This window comes from Parus major, chromosome 19 (genome assembly GCF_001522545.3).
Source record: "Parus major isolate Abel chromosome 19, Parus_major1.1, whole genome shotgun sequence".
Lineage (NCBI taxonomy): Eukaryota > Metazoa > Chordata > Aves > Passeriformes > Paridae > Parus > Parus major.
Genome location: NC_031787.1, coordinates 273,404 through 290,924, shown reverse-complemented (window position 1 = coordinate 290,924; position 17,521 = coordinate 273,404). Strand labels below are relative to the sequence as shown.

The window sequence follows — 17,521 nt, the reverse complement described above, 5'->3', positions numbered from 1 at the left end:
TGGCTCGTGTGGTGTTTGTCCTCTGTGAAGGCCCGGAAGGCAGCGCAGCAATGGCCGATGCGCAGGGAAGGGCCCACGCGCGGCCCTGGGGTTTCAGGGAGCCCTTGTGCCTCCTGTGTCTCTACGTGACTTGGCACCCGGATCCCAGGACACCTCTCCAGGCCAGAGCTGTGACTTTCTAGCTTGGGTTTCACGACAGAGCACCCAAGGCCCCTCCTCTACGCCGGCATTTCGGCGCTGTGCTTTGGAAGGACTCCAGGCCAGCAGTGAAGGGCTCTTTGATAATATCTGACGGGCGGGTAAGAATTTTGGGCAGCAGCCAAGGTACACATTGCCTGTAATCGTTAACTCGGTCTGTAAACAGTTCAAACGGCACTGAAGAGGCCGTCAGTTATTACATTGGAGAGAAGCCTTTCATGTGCCCGCGCAGGAGCCGGAGCCGCGCAGCGCCAGGCCCTGAGGAGCAGCTCTGGCTGCAGCGCGGCCTGGCCCTACAGCGGCCGCTGTGCTGAGCGCCTGACCTTCAAACCCTCGGCGCTGCAGCAACAACTCAATCCTTACTTTCTTTTGTTCTGCACCTGGCTCAGCGGTGGAGCCCGGCGAGATGGAGGGGGAAGGGATCAGGCAGTGCTCCCCGGCACAGCTGGGAAGGTTCAGCAGGGCTGGCTCCTCCACCCCAAACCCATCTCCTGCCTGCGGCTTTTCCCTGGTGAGAACAGCTCTGTGTACAATCCTAGCAAACGTTTCACTCGGGAACAGGGAAAGCTTCCCTGGACCATTCCTGGCTTCTCCAGAAATGGCCAGAGTGCTGCTTCAGGGTCACATCAGGGTCCAGACATTTCCAGGCAAAAATGCTGCTGAGCTTCATCTTCAGGAGAGTTTTAGAGAATTTCCCAGTCCATATCAACCTGTGGAGAGCCCTTTGGTCTCTTTCCAGGAGCAGTTCAGCCCTACTGGAGATGTGTGATGCTTCAGATGAAGTTGTTGCTTAATTTGCTCCAAAAGGAATTTCCTTGTCAGTCTTTGATCTTCTAGATCTGCTTTCTTCTTTCTAGAAGATCAAGAATGCTCTTTCTGACATCAGTTGTCAAGGTTTTGACTTTCAAACCCATTGTAAAGAGCTGGTGGTTGAGGAGGAGTACCCAGTGGCTGCAGTAAAGCGATCTGGGCTCAGGTGAGTCTCTGTGTCCATCACTGCAGAGCTGCTTTCAGGGTCAGAGCCGTCTCAGGTGTTTCATGGACTGGTTGTAGGAGTCTTCGTGTGTTTGTGCCACCCCTGAGCTGGTCCCAAGGGACCTCCCTGCTTGAAGGGGTGAGAGAGCTGCCAGCACAGCTTGGGCTTTGCCAGTGCTTTGAGGGCTGCAGAGGGACAAGACTTGGTGTGAGTTTTGTGGGACAGCTTTAACCTTTCAGCCACTGCCAGGACAGTACAGAGGGTTGTGTCAAAGGGGTCTCCAAGGATGGAGATGGCTCCAGAGTGGGGACAGGCTGGGCCCTCCAAGGTGTCCGAGATGAACAGGTCAGCGTGTACTGGATGCTGTCCATGGGATTTGGGATCCTGCAGAGTGCTCGAGGCAGAGGAGCATGAGCTGTTCTCCCGTGACTTGGGCCAGCTTGCATTTACTTTCATTTAGTGCTGTGAGTCAGGGCTGACCAGACTCCCTTTGCCTTTGATACTGCAACATGGATGTGTGGAGCAGACAGAGACAGTTTAACCAGACATTGTTATGGAACTTTGCCAGAGGTTTCCTTGCCAGTCCATACAATCCTCACGGTGGCTGGGCCAACAGAAGTGACACTTTCTTCCCTCATGTGGGACTTCTCTGTCTGCAGGAGAGCAAACTTCAGCAGAGCTGTCAGTGAGGGGTGTTTGAGAGTTTCCCCCAGCCCCATGGGAATCATTTCGGTTGGAAAAGCACTCCAGGACCATCAAGTCTAGCCTGAGCCTGACCCACAGCTGGCTCTGAAGTCCTTTCAGGGAGTTGCGAAGAGCGACAGAAGAGATCCAGACTTCACCTAATCCTGCACGTGTGATAATCAAATAAACATTGCTCTTGGGTTCAGCACTGCTCTTTGTTGCTCACCAGCTTGGTAATGAAAAGGAGAGGGAAACAGTCATTTCTTGATTAGGGACAACAACTCTTGATTGTTGTGTCAAACCCTCAGGCCCTGCTGACCCTTGACTTAGGCCAAAGGTAGTGAAGCTCATGAGCACGAGTAAGGGCACAAGCACAGGAGTATTGCACTGGCACCTTGCAGGTCCTTTGTCTCCTCTCCCACCTCTGGCCACTCCTTCAGGGGACTAGGATGGTTGTCTGAGCCGTTCGCACATTGAGGTAGGACCTGAGTCTCTCTAAGAATAAAGAATCTGTTATCAGTGAATGTGTTTGTCTGTGACTCACATGTGGGTAAGGTGTGTTTGCTGTTATAACAGCTCTTGAAACTTTATGCAGGTAAATTTAAAAAGCCCCATATCCTGATGGCTGAGCTTCATGCCCAGGAGTCATGGAAGTGGCAATTTTTCCTTGGGCCTCTTGAAACACTCTGCTGTTCTTGTCCTTTTCCAACCAGCCATTTCCATCTTCTCCATGGCTAAAATCTACTTCATCTCCCTGCCCCATCCCTCCTCATCCTCATCAGGCAGCAAACTGTGCTAAATGACCTCTCAGGGTCACCTCTTTTCCTCCTGTTTCTGCATGAGACTCCCAAGTGGGAATTGGGCACCTCTCCACGCCTGATTCCCCAGGAGCTTTCCCCATGTTTCTGCTGCTCAGTGCAACCTGTGAGTGATGCTGGGAGGGACAGGTTGGTGTGAAGGTAGTGGGACTGGTGGCAATAAAGTGGGAAGGGTGTCAAGGAGGAGTTTTAAAATTGAAATTCAGTATTTTAGGAGTGGCATTGTGGACAGAAAAAGTAGAAAACAAAGAGAAACCATAAAGTAAGGATACAAGAGTAAGTAAGGATAAGAAGTAAGGATACAAAAAACCTAAAAAGGTAACAGTGAGAAGATGAGATGTGGGATAGCTCTGTGTCCTCTCTGAAGCTGTAACAGGAGGGATGTGGTGACAGAGACAGATGGAGTGACAATGCCAAGGGTCACAGGTTGACAGTGTCTTACCAGGGCCAGGGTGTGGACAGAACTGCAGGGCTGAATCACCCAAGAGTGGGTCCAAACCCTGCCAGCTGATCCCAGCCCACCGTTGGGATCCCGAGAACACAGAGCCAGGCAGGGATTGTCCTGGGAAAGGATCTGGCAGAGCAGCAGTGTGACTTCCATCAGGGAGCCCCAGCTGGAACAGCATTGTGGGGTCCAGCATAATAACCCCTGAGGTCCTTCTGCTGACTGCGACCCTGGGAGTGGGTTTGCAGGGTGGGCTTGAGCCCCCTTGCAGTGCTGAGCACCAGGATCTGAGTTTCCCCTCGCTTTTGTCCCACAGTCCCACCCACTGTCCCTGTGCAACACCAGCGAGGATGAACACACGGAATCGGGATTCATCACCATCGTCAAGCTGGAACAGCCAGATCGGGATCCCAACCCCTGCCTGTCCCTGGCCAACAAGGTAAGCACAAAAAATGCCTGAAATGGCATCAGCCTGGGAAGTGAAACCTGTGGTGCAGCAAAAAGGGCAGGAGAGGCAGCAGGCTAGGAAAGAGCTGTTGGGAAGTGGAGAAAAGGACAAGGACAGAGCAGGGTCCTGGGCAGAAGGGGTCCTTCGGGAGAGATGCTGTGCCAGCCAGCCCAAACACCTATGCCTTGACCTTTTGGACTGCCTGACTTTGTAGAAAGTGTGATGTTTCTCCAGCCTAGCAGCTCTGGGATGCTCAGACCTTACCCAACATCCCACACTCTGCTGCCCAGCAGCCTTGTCCCCCTCCTGTTTTACAGCCTCATGTTGCTCCCTGGCCTGTGAGGGGATTTGTGTTTCTCTCTGTTCTCTGGCCTGTGGGAAAACGTGGACACAGAGTACATCATCTGTGGCTCTGTTTCCAAAAATAACACTTAATACTTCACTGGATGAGGCACAAGAAGAGTCAGTGCTGAGCAGTGGAGATAAATGCAGACCAGGTGAACTAGGGTGGGTCGTGACTTGCTAACATTTTGGGCCCTGGGAGATCTCTGAGGGCTTTGGATCAGGCACATCAGTGAAACAGCAGTTCCTGTGCCAAAAGCTGAGGTCACTGGTCCGATTCTCTGGTAATAAGGAAGTAAGGTAGGAACAAGGGTCATTTTAAGCCTTAAAATCTTTGTGACTGATTAAGTTGCATGGATAAGGATGACATTGGCTTTTTCTTTTGATTGTATCTCTGCCAAATGTTGGGCTATTTTCATGCTTGTACAAGTGTTGTACACTTCTTCCTGCTGGTGGTGATGTGGTGAGGATGGGGACAGGGTCCTTTTCCGTGTTCCCTGCAGCTCAGCTGAAGAAGGCAGGCAAAATTTGGACCCAGTTTTTGCTCCTGTGCAGCAGGGTTTTTTCACAGAGGCTGTGGCATCAAAAGCAAGGAAAGGGATGTGATACCATGGTGGATTTGTCATCCCAGGACTGATTCCCCTTGTCTGCACGTGCAGCCAGGCAGCAGTGCCTGTCCCTTCCTGGGTTGCCCAGCCCAAGTTTGGGACTCTAGAGCTGATGCCAGCTGGCATGAGCCAGCTATCAGTTTCCTCACACGTGGAAAATGGTCTGGGCCCAGCTGGGCAGCTTGTGTCAGAGGAGAGGAAAAAGGCTGGGCAGGTGCTTCCAGCTCTCCCATGTCCATCCAGACGTGACTGTCCCATGACAGCGGTGCCAGGATGCCCTGCTGGGAAAGCCACTGAACTGCTAATCCTGGAGCAGACCTGCAGCCCTGGCTCCAGCTGAGCCTCCCCCTGCTGAACGGGGGGAGCCAGGGAGAGCAGCGTGAGTGGGAGTCAGGCCCTCTGATGTCCCTGCCAGGTGACAGGAGACCTGTGGGAGTTTCTGTTGTCTGTGGAGGTCAGCATGGCTAACAGGGCTGCACGTCCCTCCCCAGCAAATCCAGCTCTGAAACAAGGGAGCACCTGGCACGTGGACAACTGGGGAATGGTTAGGTTTGTGTGTTGCTGTGACTGCAAGGCCACCAACTACTTCATCTCCACAACTTTGGGAAGAAACCACCCGTGAGCCGCAGGGCTCTGGCAAGAGCAGGCGCTGCAGCCCAACGCAAGCTCAGGAGCCAAGGTGGGAACGGTTTCCTCAGTCCAAGCAGGTGCTTCTCTCTCCTGGGAAGAACCCAGGAGGCAGACTCGGATCCAGTGGCAGGCGTGGACACAGGTTACAGTACACAATGTCCACTGAAGCTTCTGTTGTTTTGGACAGGCAAAGCTGGCAGGGGAGCGTGGAGCCCGTGCGATCCTTTTCGACATCACCGATGATGAAAGTGCTGCTGATCAGGTACAGACCCCAGTGATACCCTCAGCTAAAACACAGTGCTCCTGTCCCATCCCAAAACGTGCTCAGGGCAGAGCCCCCCAGCCACCAGTGGGAGGTGCCAGGAGGATGCTGCTGGTGTTGGGTGTTGGTTCTTAGCCCACACAGAGGTTCTCCATGGCACATCCATGCTCTTAAAAAACATTGTCTGGTCTATCAGACTTCTCTGCGAGGAGCTGGATGCTTCCTCTTGGGAAGTCATAAATTTCCCATCTAGTCCAGACAGCCCAGTGTACCCCAGGAAGGGTTATTTCTCAAGTTTTCAAGCCAAAGTCACAACCCCCTGCTTTGCCATTGGTGCAGATTTAACCTTGGTTTAGACACCTCCAAAGGTTCCTTTCCCCAGCACTGTTGTCATCTCTGGAAGGGAATCAATTCCCCATCCAGATAATCCAGGGATATGAAAAGCATCCAGCTTTAGGTAGGGAGCAGACAGGGGAGCTAGTGCCTGACCTCATCCAAACTCTGGGCTGACTCCTTGCTGGATCCATCCCTTGTGGCTCTTTCATGCACTTAAAACTTAGTTTCTGGTGCCAGAGAAGCACAGCAGCAGATTCAGGCCCGTGAGGTGATGCTGAGGTTGCTCAGATCCCAGTCTCTGATCCCTACCCCGAGCCTTGGCTCCCACTTTTCCAGCTTTCCCATTCAGTACACCAAAGCCAAGAGTATCAAATCCTATCAACAATTCAGAGCCTTCAGCCTTGCCTCCCTGGTCTTCCTGACCATCTGCCCCTCCATTCACGTCTCCATCCCTGTGCACTCCCAGGTACCCCGCAGTGTATGGGAAGGGGTTACTGGCTCTGATGGCCACCCTGATCCACCTCAGTCTGGAGGAGAGCAGGCTCGGGCCTGCCTGTGCCAGGCTGCCTGGACCACAGTGGAAAACTGCTGGTGTCACAAGGAACAAGCAGAATGTCCTTAGGGAGGAGGGGAACTGGATGGGTCCAGAGCAGAGGAAGCATTTCTGTGGTGAAGGCAGCACTCGACAGTGCTGTTGGCACTTCCACAGGGAAGAGGAGGGACCAAGAGCTTTTGCACAGGGCCTTGAAAGGAGCTCAGGAGACACCAAGCAATGTCTGGTTGTGCATGAGGAGTCACCAGCAGGGAAAATGAAGAAAATTGATTCATCATAGAGGGACAGTGTAACCTTGGGGGAGCAGTCAGTCTCTGAAGTGTTGCAAGAAGCATCATGAGGAATGGACATGACTGGGGAGTCAGGATCACCCTTGTTTCAGGCTGTTCTGGATCAGCCCTCACTGTGTTTGTTTCTTTGCAGCTGAGGAAGCCCAGAGGCCTGAGCCAGCCCGTGGTCCTGATCAGGGGCCACGATGCTGAGCTCCTCATGGGCGTCGTGAACAAGAACAGAGAGGCCCACGTGAAGATAGAGGTCAAGGAGCCACCAGCTTGGGTGAGAGACACATGATTCTCACCGTCTCCTGTTATCCTCCCTCCCAACCTGCTGGGCTTTCCCAGAGAGGCTGAGCTTTCCTCCTCAGGGTTGGAGATCAGGGCCTGTTGCAGTTGTCTGTAGCATTCAGACATGCTCAAGGAAAGGCTCAAAAGCATTTTTAGCTTACTTTATTTCTTTTGCTTTAACATCATGAGTGAGCCAAGGGGATTCTCTGTCTCTTCAAGTAAGACCAAGCCTTGATTTTTTCATCTTGTGCTACCTTAGACCATGATCTCAAGGGAGCTGAGATGCTGCAAGACAGAGATACTCCATTCTTGTATGGATGTGCAGGAAAGACTGAACCGTGTTTTCATTTATCTGTAGAGAGTAAGGGGAGGAGCTTGGCTAAGGATGATACTTCCCAAGGCTGATGGTCCAGAAGAGATGGAGATTCCCTTAGCCCCTAACTCCCACCAAGAGTAATTTCCACACAAGAGTAATTCCTGTCCTGTTTCATCCAACAGCCAGACTACGACGTGTGGATTCTTCTCACAGTGGTCAGCACTGTGGTCGTCATCATTTTGATTTTTGTTGTCCGCACAAAGTGCCAACTGAACAGGACTCAGGTGGGGATCTGATGGAGCAGACATGACTGAGCAAACAGGAATACAGCAAAAGCAGGAACAGACACCTTTTGAGAGGGGAAATGGGCGGATAATGATCGAACAGGGAGAACAGTTTTAAACTAAGATGAGAGATTTAGATTACATATGGGAAGAAATTCTTCCCCGTGGGGCTGGTGAGGCCCTTGGCACAAGTTGTCTAGAGAAACTGTGGCTGTTCTGGATCCTTGGCAGTGTCCTAGGCCAGATTGGACAGGGCTTGGAACAACCTGGGATAGTGGAAGATGTCCCTGCCCATGGCAGGGGAGTAAAATAAGATGAGCTTTAAGGTCCCTTCTAATCCAAACCATTCCAAGATTCTATGATTGTATGATTTAGTATTCTTAATAGAAATTAACAATTGAAATAATCATCTTCCAGAATCAGATGTATTTCCATATTTGAGACTGTCCCATTTGTCCTATAGAGAGACAATCCTTTGGGGATCAAAAATTCAGCACTGCTGAGTGATTTGAATGTTTAGGGCCAGATGTCTCCTGCTCATGACAAAGCCTACTCTGGCTGAGTCAGTTTAGACAGAAAGTCATCCCTGCAGATGAGCATTGTCCCCAGATTTCTGATAACCCCATTTTGAGTACGGGAGGGCAGACTAAGGCTGAACTCTCCTCAAGTCCCGTCTGTCTCCACAGGACTCGGTGCAGCAGCAGACCCTGCAGGCCATCGGGCAATTGGCCACGCGCCGCTACCAGCCCCGGGCGCGGCCGGCCCCGCGCTGGGACTCGGCCAGCAGCTGCAGCTCTGCCCCGGTCTGTGCCATCTGCCTCGAGGAGTTCAGCGAGGGGCAGGTAGGGTTTGGCCAGGGCTGCACCACGCGTGGCTCCGGCTTCCCCGGTCGGGGGTCAGCAGGGGGAGCTGAGCACGGCAGGAGCTGTGAGATGCTTCCTTCTCAACTCCTGAGTGCTGGAAAGGGACTGCATCCATGGAGGTGTGCCTGCCCTGGGCTGTAATGCCTCTGCAGAGGTCGTGTCTGCAGGCAGGTCTCCAGCTGTGGCTGTGGGGTAAAATGCCTGTAAAATGCCCATGTTGAAATAGGGTAAAATTTGGTTTGCTGCTCCAGAGCACCCAGCCTGAAATCTCTTTATTCCCGAGGGCTTGCACCTCTCTGGATGTTCACAGAGTAGCACCAGAGGTGCTCCAGAGCCTTCTCCATGCACAGCTGTGCTGCAGATCCCTCACTGTTAGACATCTGTCTGTCCTCCAAGGCTCACTTCCATCAAGAAGGACCCATCCAGGTCTTGGAACTTGGTTCTCCTTGCTCATCTTCCTCCTCTCCACTTCTTTCTAGGAACTGCGGATCATCTCGTGCTCTCACGAGTTCCATCGGGAATGTGTTGACCCTTGGCTGCAGCAACATCACACGTGTCCACTTTGCATGTTCAATATTCTTGGTAGGGCTCAGACACAGCATTTCCTGGCTGGGGACAGGGTTGGGTGCAGGATTGTGCCCAGGAGCTCCAGTTACTCTTGGGAAATGGATCAGCAGGTCCTTGTGTCCCTGTGGATGGAGTGGGCAGGGGACTGTGTGCATGGAGAGGAGACCCTTGCCTTTGAGCCCACCAGGGTACAGTGAAGTGCTGGGCTTGGGCTGGGACCTGCACCGAGAGGGATTCCAGTCCTGTGACCTGTGGGGAAGGGAAGGTGGGATCTGGGGGTTGCAGCAGCAGGGAGAGCGCTGAGTGTGCAGGAGCATCAGGGTGGTTTGGAGGTGGCAGCGAGGAGTTGCAGAGTGCGTGTGGGACGCGGGGCCGTGGTGGGAGGGCAGTGGAGCATCGGTGCAGGGGTTGCTGCAGCTGGGCTGTGGAACGTGTGCTGGATACTCCCTTCTTTCTCCACAGCCAGAGACTCGGGGGACCAGGCCATGGCTGCCAGCTCCAGGCTGGTCCCTCAGGACATGGAGCCTGGGCGACGACTCCACCTTTTCCGCCAGCATCCAGGACATGCCCTTTACCACCTCCCACACGCGTATCCTCAGAGGAACCTCAGGAGCTTGCCCCCAGAGCCAGCCCACAGCAACCCCTTCTTCCACTCTCCAGAGCTCTCCCAGCTGGATTTTGGCACCATCCACTACATGCCCTACAGACCGGCCACCTCCCTGCTGGCCTGTGGCCATGTGGCCTCGCTGGCCCCAGGCTCGCTGGGGCAGCAGCTCCCCAACCCCTGTGCATGCGGGCAGGCGCTGGCACCCCACAGGACGTGTCCCGTGCAGCCTCAGCCCCCCTGCATGCCCAAGGCAGCCCTGGCACAGAAGCAGCACCGCGCGCCCGCCCTGCGCCGGGGGCTTGGCCACGGGCAGCAGCACAACAGCAGCGGCTCTGGGGAGAGCTATCTCACGGAGCACAGCGGCTACCTGGCCGACGGGCCGGGCAGCGACTCCAGCTCAGGGCCCTGCCACGGCTCCTCCAGTGACTCCATGTTGAACTGCACGGACGTCAGCCTGCAGGGTATCCACGGCAGCTGCTCCACCTTCCGCAGCTCCCTCAGCAGCGACTACGATCCGTTCGTGTACTGCAGCTCTGAGGGCCCCGCCACCGACCGCGGCCAGGAGCAGCTGCGGCCACCCAGGGAGAGCCGGCCCCGGTCCTTGGACCTCATGGTGCCCAGGGGGGCTGCTCCAGCCAAGCCCCAGGTGCTCAGCCACATCCACTACCACCACCACCAGCACCACCACTACAGGCGGGACCCCGAGTGTCCCCCTGGGCGAGCCGGCCAGGGGCCGGGGCCACGCAGATCCCGCTACTCCGGGGCCAAGGTTGCTTTCCACAGTGGTCGTACACAAAAGAGGACTGAGAAAAGCCATCACTCTCAGCAGCCTCTGGAAAGCGGTGCCGTGCTGCAGGAGGCAGCTCCAGCAGGACAGCCAGCCCGTCCCCAGGAAGGCTGGGACCCCCCTCACGCCCCCTCCACTTCTCCAAACAGGTTGGACCTCAGTGTAGATGCCAACAGACAATTGGGAGCAGCTGGCACACCCCCTGTCCCGCTGGCCCCCAGACACAGCTTACAGAGCAGGCATCACCGAAGGAAAAGAAAGTGTCCCCTGGTGCCCGACCCTGCTCTCCTGCCCAAGGACTCAGCCAAGCCCAGAGCCTGTGACACTCACCTTCCTCCCGGCCATCCCTACCGCTGCTGTCCCGAAGCCCAGCCCCTGATCCCAAGCGCTCCCATGCCCGGCGGCTCCCGGCCGCTCTGGAAGTGTTTGGTGCCACAGCCCAGCTCCGAGCTGAGGAAGCAGGAGGAGGGGTTGTCAGGACAGGAGAAAAATCGCTCAGTTCCTGCAGATTTCTCAGGGATGGGCACCTCCAGACACGGTCTGAGTGTCCACCTTCACTGCCCATCTCACAAGGGTGGTCAGGGTAAGTCTGGCCTTCGCCTCTCCTGGTAGCGAGCAGGTGAATGAGGGAGGTGGTTTGCTGAAGGAACTCCAGCTGCCAGGACACCTGGTACCTTCTTGATGGGTTTTCCTACAGGAGCACTGACTGCAGGAGCATTCCAGAGCTCACCTGTGAGGATGATGGCCTGAATGATGAGCAAGTATGTTAAAGAGTTCACCAAACCCTGAAATGCTGCAGCTGAGAAATAAGGTGGCTAATTCTAATTAAACAGCTGGAATATCTCCCAAAGGAAGGCATGGGAGCGCATTTTTCAGTGTCCTTGCACCAGTCTGGGGTGTCTTACTGGCAGAGTCGTTACCACTAAGGCTTTCTGGGCTCCAGTTGTTTTAGCCAAGCCCAGGTAACTGGAATCAGTGAGAAAGGAAGTGTGTGTGGCCCGGGGTAGTAGAACAGACTAATTGAGTTGCTGGATTTGCACATCCCTCATTTCTCACCTGCCTCTGTTGCGTGGGAGTTGCTTTTTTAGTGTCTTTTGGAAATCAGATGTAATTAAAGTTTGGCCCTCAGCCTAACTGCTGCACGTCTCTCACAAAGAGAGGGAAAATGCCTTTGAGACAAGTGTCTTTGAAGGAACCTGAGTTTAGCTCCCAGGTCTTGCTCTCTCAGGTCCTCTGAAGGCAGCAACCTCTGAGTCAGCAGGGGCAGGCACTGGCTGGGAGCAGAGCCTGGCTCCCTTCCTCTCCCTGCCACTGACTCATTGCAGGTCCTCGGGCAAATCCTTTTGATTTAGGTACCAAACACAGATCTGGCTGTCTAATTTCTGTTAAAACACTGGCCTTAAACTCATGACTCACTGTGCCCATTGTGCTGCAGAGATAATAACTTCCTCCCCGTGCTTGTCTATCCAGCCCCACCCCACGCCCAGGCTCCTGGTGCTGAGGAGGCAGTGGGGCAGGGGAGGCTGGATGGGCACGGGCCTGGCTCCCTGCAGCCTTTGGCCTCCCAGACTCCCAGGAACAGATATTTTTCCCAGGTGTAGGAGTGCCTGACACTGCAGATAGGTGATAGGGAGGTTCTTGCAAGGCCTGGAGGGATGCTGGTGTTTGGAGAGATAAGGAGGCATCAGGGCAAAGATGTCTCTGGTTGCAGGGAGCTCTGAGTGCCAGTGCCCTCCCAGGGTACCCCACATGGAGAGAGCCCTCCTGGCTCAGGGCAGGCTGCTCAGGGCTTGCTTTGAGCTCCCAAATGAACCTGGGAGGGCTCCAAGAGCAGGAGTCTCTGCACCTAACACGGGGTGCTGGGCATTGCAAGGTCCATGCTGGGATGCTTCTGTCTCTTTGGAAATGGTCCCAGTGGCCCCAGTGTGTGCCCACCTCCTGATGACCCTCTGACCCCACCCAGAGCCAGTGCCAGCTGCTTTGCCAAGCACACCAAGCCTTCATTCCCTCTTCCCATTCCAGCAGATAAAAGGACCAACAATCTGCAAGTGCTGTGAATCTGTGTCTGTTTACTGCACTTGCTTCTGTGGATGCTCTCAGAGCCAGAGAGAGAGTCACAATTCCATTGCAAGGTTGAGAGACTACATAGATTCAGGATTTAACTTTATTAAGAGCAGAGGAAAGAGCACAGAGGTTGTGCAGGGCTTATGCAGAAAAGCAACCAAGCTGAAAACGTTGGTTGACGTAACACACTCTCTGAGTTATAATCACATTGGTTCTTTATCTTGGGAAAGGTATAAATCAATAGAGAAGAAGTAAAAAAGAGCAAAGAACAATCTCAATAGGCAGTCCCATGCAAGCAGAACACAAAACACAGACAGGGAGACCAAGGAAAAATGCATCTCTGACTCCAGATAAATGGCATAAGGCTAAAAATATAAGTGAATGAATTATAAAGCCCAGCTTTAAATTAAAGTTTTGACATAAACTTTTCAGAAACCCAGTTTAAAAGAAAAGCAAACAGCAGGACCCTGTAATTCCTGGGTGAAATTACAGAGAGGAGAAGCGTGTGTCTGTTCTGGTGGCATGGAAGAGAAGACACTGCACTAAGGAGAGTGTGAAGGCCAGTGAGGAGTGACACGAAAATCCCCAATTGCCCCCAAGTAAGAGGGTGGCATTAGGGTTACAAGACTTTGTCAGCACAGGCTGCAAAGAGAAGCCTACATAGACAGGAGAGTCTTAGGAGAATATTGCTAAAATAAGCAGTCAAAAGATGCTTTTGGGCATAGGGATCATCGACAGCCCCAGAAAAAGGGCTGGTCAAGCAGAAGGGCAGGGGGGACACTTGGAAACTGCTCTTCCAAAGCCAAGGCTTGGCTGGAGAAGAAAATCAGAACAGAGCTGATGCCAAGTGAAGTGCAGAGCCATGGAGACAGGCCAGGGAATATTTCTGTGAACAGCTTGTGTAAAACAGACTATTAATGCAAATGTTTTCAGCTCCATCAGAAGGGAGAAGGCTGCCTGGGGTTCTTCAGACCTAGGGAGTAACATGGGTCTGAGGGGTGTCGGGGGCTGTAAGTGCAGAGCAGAAGAGCAAACTGCCTTTATTGCATAGTGATCACCAGGGGAGTGCTTGGGGAGGTTCTCACCTGGCTCTATTCAGGGCAGGGGGGGCAGGATCCCACAGATCAAATCACCAGTTTGAGCACTTTGAAATACAGTGGAGAGTAACAAATTGCCAGGGGTACAGATTACCCACTGGGCATCCTGCAGGGCTCAAGCACACAGCTGATAAATCCTGAATGTGGACTGCAATCTCTTATCCATGCCCAGAGCCAGGAGGAAGAGCTGAGGGCAATATCAGCTGGAAATAGCTGAAGCCACAGAACGATGAGCCTGACTTTCCAGCCAAGCAAATCGTTAAAAATTCAAATACAGGGTCTGACTTGTTGGCACATGGCTGAATGTGAAAACTAGGGGAGGAGGCAGCCCAGTTTTTGTAGGGAGAGATAAAACCTGGCTGATCTTTTAGGGTAAGGAAGCTCTAAAAGGATAAAAGGGAAGGTGCCCTCACAGGTAAACAACTCACTGAAAAAGGAGACGAGTGCAGGTCACGCTTAATAGGGGGTTATTACTCACAGAACGTGAAAAGTGGAGTTCTCCAACTGTCTGAACCTTCCAGCAAGCTCATAAATATTCTGGACAAGGAGAGAAGATAGCAAAGTGTGTAACATATAAAATCCATCAGGATGTCAGCATTAAAACTGGATACAGTGTTAGAGGAGAATCTCCTGCTGCTGAGCTGTTGGGTGAGAGCATGGTGGGTGAAATCCCCTGTAACAGCACAGAACGCCACACACGAGCAGAGGCACTTTTAAGTAAAAATCACAATGTTAATGTTACCATTATTGTTTTTATTATTATCATCATCATTAGCATTAGCTGGCTGGGAAGGATGTGGGACAAGCAGAAAGTGCCTCTATGCAGGTGTGTACGTCTGGTGATCTCACAGCTCCTGATCACCAAAAAGGGTGGAAAAAGAAAGGGAAATCAGGCTTGGAAGGAGGGCAGAAAGGTATCTGGTGTAATCCCAGCAGTGGGTTTTTCTGAGAAAATAGAATGGCGAGACCTTCATGTGGGAAAAAAAGTGATTAGCAGAGGATATGAAAGAGAGGATATGAAATTAGGAGAGCAGAGGAGAAGGCAGATAAGAGAGTACTTAGAACAAAGTAATTGATGGCATCAAACAGGAACAAGAAGCTTTAAAACACCCAAAAGGCAACACATGTTGTGTAGTGAAACTGGTGCTGGTTGCCCAGGGGATGTAGATGCCAGGAGTAAAATGGTTTTGAGAGCCCAGATCAAGAGGTAGCAAATGCAGAGATGCAAATCCACCCTCTGGCTCAGGAAGTTCCTAAACCAGGGCTTCCAGAAGCTGCTGGTGCTCCTGTGGGATGCAGCACCCTCCAGGTGTGTGCTTACCTCACCCAGCTGCCAGGTGAGGCTGAACCTTGGTCCACAGCCCCTGGAGAAATTCCACTTGTGCAGGCAGTGCCATGCACTGGCATCACAAGGAATAATGCTCTGGATGATCCCAAAGAACCTTGCATGATCTTGGAGTTCATGCCTCTTCCTTGAGCTCCTCCATCAGCCGTTCTTGGCGGGCTTTGCCTCAAGGGGCATCCCTGTCTCTTCTGTTGCCTGGGAAAGGCCACACCTGGGAGTTGTGTCCCTGGAGAATCAATCCTGGAGCAATGCTAATGGATCCTCTTAAGGGAAGACAGACAACTGGCAGTGAATTCCAGCTGGATGGCTTCCTGAACCCGGAAAGCATCCCAGAACAGCCACATTACTGCAGCACAGGCTGATGAAGTCCCTTGATTTCTCTCCCTGGGAAATCTCACCTCCTGCAATGCACTCCACATCCTCCCCCTCTCCTCCCTCCTGCTCATCCTGAGGCCCTTTCATGTCACAGCTTTGATCTTTACTAGGGAGGGGGAAAGGGATTAGAGGGCAGAAAAAGACCACCTTTAATACCCAAAGAACATGATTTCTGTGGTGTCATCAAGGTGTGCTCCAGGTCTGTTCCCTGCCATGGCCAGTCCAGCAGCCGAGGTTCTCCCACCTCTCCCAGTTCGTGATCTTTTCTTAGCACAAGCAGAGGACACTGATGCAGGCACAGCTTTCAAAAAATATTTTAGTAATGTTATTTGAGACTGAAGGCATGTGAACACAGAGGGCTTGAAGCTGGACAGTCTCTTTTTGGGTTGCACATAAGCTGGTGATAGAGGGAGCAGTTGGAAATGGCTTATTCCACATACTTGTGACTCAAGTCACAAATGCAAGGTACGCTTAAACTCTGTCTCCAGGTGCTATGACCATGCTCACACATGTGTGTACATGTATAACACCATGTGCATTCATTTTCCCACATTGATTAGCTACGCTTTTCCAAGCAGAATCTCATTTGTTTGTTTTCTTCCCACATCTTTAATTTCCAAGGCTCTGCTCCTACAGCTGGTGATACATAATCAACAAGAATTCATTGTGACTGTTCTGAAAAGTTCTTTTAAATTGCCCTTGATGAATCTCTTAAGTGGGCATTTCATTCCATTGATCTCAGAAACCTTCAAGAAAAGGGAAATGGGAAAAAAAGGTCTGTATGCCTTTACTGGGCTGCGCTGACCTTGTGTAAGAGTTCTGGGCAGGCTTGGGAGACATCTGGGAAGGGACCAGGTCTGGTGTGTGTGACAACAGGCAGGGACTTAGAAAGGGGCTGTCTGGAGCTGTGACTTGGGTGCACCTTTTTAGGCAGCCCTTTTGTTGGATGGTTCCAAGTAAACTGCTCAGCACCTGCCTGTCAATAATTCTCTAGGCAGAAGGGGCTGGGGAAGAGCCTGGGTCTGAGCTGGGCTCAGAAGCAATGTGTACAACCTCTTGAACACTGTGGAACATGTGACGTTGCTGTCTTGCATCCCTGCTCTCTGCTCTTATTGCCTGGAGTTTCAGTTGCCCCCTGGCTCTTGAGACATGAATTGGTGTTACTTTCTGTTCCTAATAATTTTTGAATTCTGTTCAGATTTTCACAAAGAACAAACATCAAAAAGCCTGAAAAGCAAACACCTAGTAGTGATGTGAATCCTGGGGTGCCCTTAGCTTGCCTCTTCTGAATTATATGAGGAGTAGCTTGGTGTCTTAAGATCTTATTGTACTTCACCTTAGAGGAATAAACTGGCTGGGAGGTGGCCAGAAAACTCCCTCTGGAAAACTGGGAGAAACTTCCTAGAATCATGCAAAATCCTGAACTGGAAAGGACCCACATGGATCATCCAGTCCAGTCCAGTCCCTGCCCAGGACACCCCAACAATCCCACCCTGTGCTTGTCCAAACGCTCCTGGAGCTCTGGCAGCCTCAGGGCCGGGACCATTCCCTGGGGAGCCTCTTTCAGTGGCTTACTGGCTTTTTTAGTAGCTTTCATTTAGTGGTTTTTCCTGCAGCACGTGTTCTCTGGATTTCAGGGTCAAGGCCCCAGCCACTGCAGAGCCTGGGAATATTCAGCCAGGTGTAGCTGACACTTTTCTTTCTCCTTTTCTTTGAATGCAGGATCTGAAGAGGAGGTTCAGGATGTCCATGAACACTCAGTTTAATAAAACACTGGCCTGTTTGCTCGCTGGGAGCTGGAGTGGACACAGATGTTGATGGAGCTGCTCACATCTGGCTCTGCCTAGCCTGCCCTGCTGAGACACGGACTGCCAAGAGCAACGGGCCGCTCGTGGTCTCCTGACACGTCCCCACGCCCTGATGGTCACAATTAGAGCCCTGCTCTCCAGGCCCCATCTCCTCTGAAGGCACAGGCAGCCCCTCATCATCCCATGGCATCGCTCCAGGCCGGGCAGGGCTCCCAGGGAGAGCTCACCGAGTGAGTGCAAGCTGCTATTTTGGTGTGTTTATGCCACAGAAGGTTTTGCTAAACACTGCAAAAATAAACAAGCCTTCGAGACCAAAAGCTGCAGAAATTACTTTCTGTGGCCTGGTAGCTCCTGACTTCATTTCCTCACTTAGGTCAAAAGCCAGATTTCTTCAATTAACTTTTCCATGCTTATTTCAGACACAGGAACAAGCTATTCTCCATCTCACCGTTCACAGGGCTGCCCTGCAAGGTGCTGCTTCTGACTTCAGTGAAAAACCAAGAGCTCTCACCACTTTTGGTCACCCCAGTGTCCCTCAGCTGCCA

At 52.4% G+C, this 17,521-nt stretch overlaps 1 protein-coding gene and 1 long non-coding RNA gene across 3 annotated transcripts in view; both read left to right on the top strand.

Annotated features, from left to right (window-relative positions):
- RNF43 (ring finger protein 43) overlaps positions 1-16,922 on the top strand; it is a 42,258-nt gene extending 25,336 nt beyond the window's left edge. The window contains exons 3-10 of one of the 2 annotated variants that reach the window (XR_004499843.1): positions 3,438-3,560; positions 5,337-5,411; positions 6,724-6,855; positions 7,362-7,463; positions 8,150-8,305; positions 8,806-8,908; positions 9,356-11,048; positions 16,891-16,922. Coding sequence is in view for 1 of the 2 variants with exons in the window: in XM_033518908.1 (XP_033374799.1) it covers positions 3,438-3,560; positions 5,337-5,411; positions 6,724-6,855; positions 7,362-7,463; positions 8,150-8,305; positions 8,806-8,908; positions 9,356-10,870; positions 10,985-11,037 (2,259 nt within the window). In the remaining variant the exon portion in view is untranslated. Of the gene's footprint in view, positions 1-3,437; positions 3,561-5,336; positions 5,412-6,723; positions 6,856-7,361; positions 7,464-8,149; positions 8,306-8,805; positions 8,909-9,355; positions 12,346-16,890 lie in introns of those variants that run through there. The other variant, XM_033518908.1, reaches the window with a different exon arrangement.
- Positions 70-2,063, top strand: LOC117245287. The gene is made up of 3 exons (XR_004499844.1): positions 70-709; positions 1,059-1,174; positions 1,834-2,063. It is a non-coding gene; the product is annotated as an uncharacterized LOC117245287 (long non-coding RNA).
- Positions 16,923-17,521: the final 599 nt, after the last annotated feature.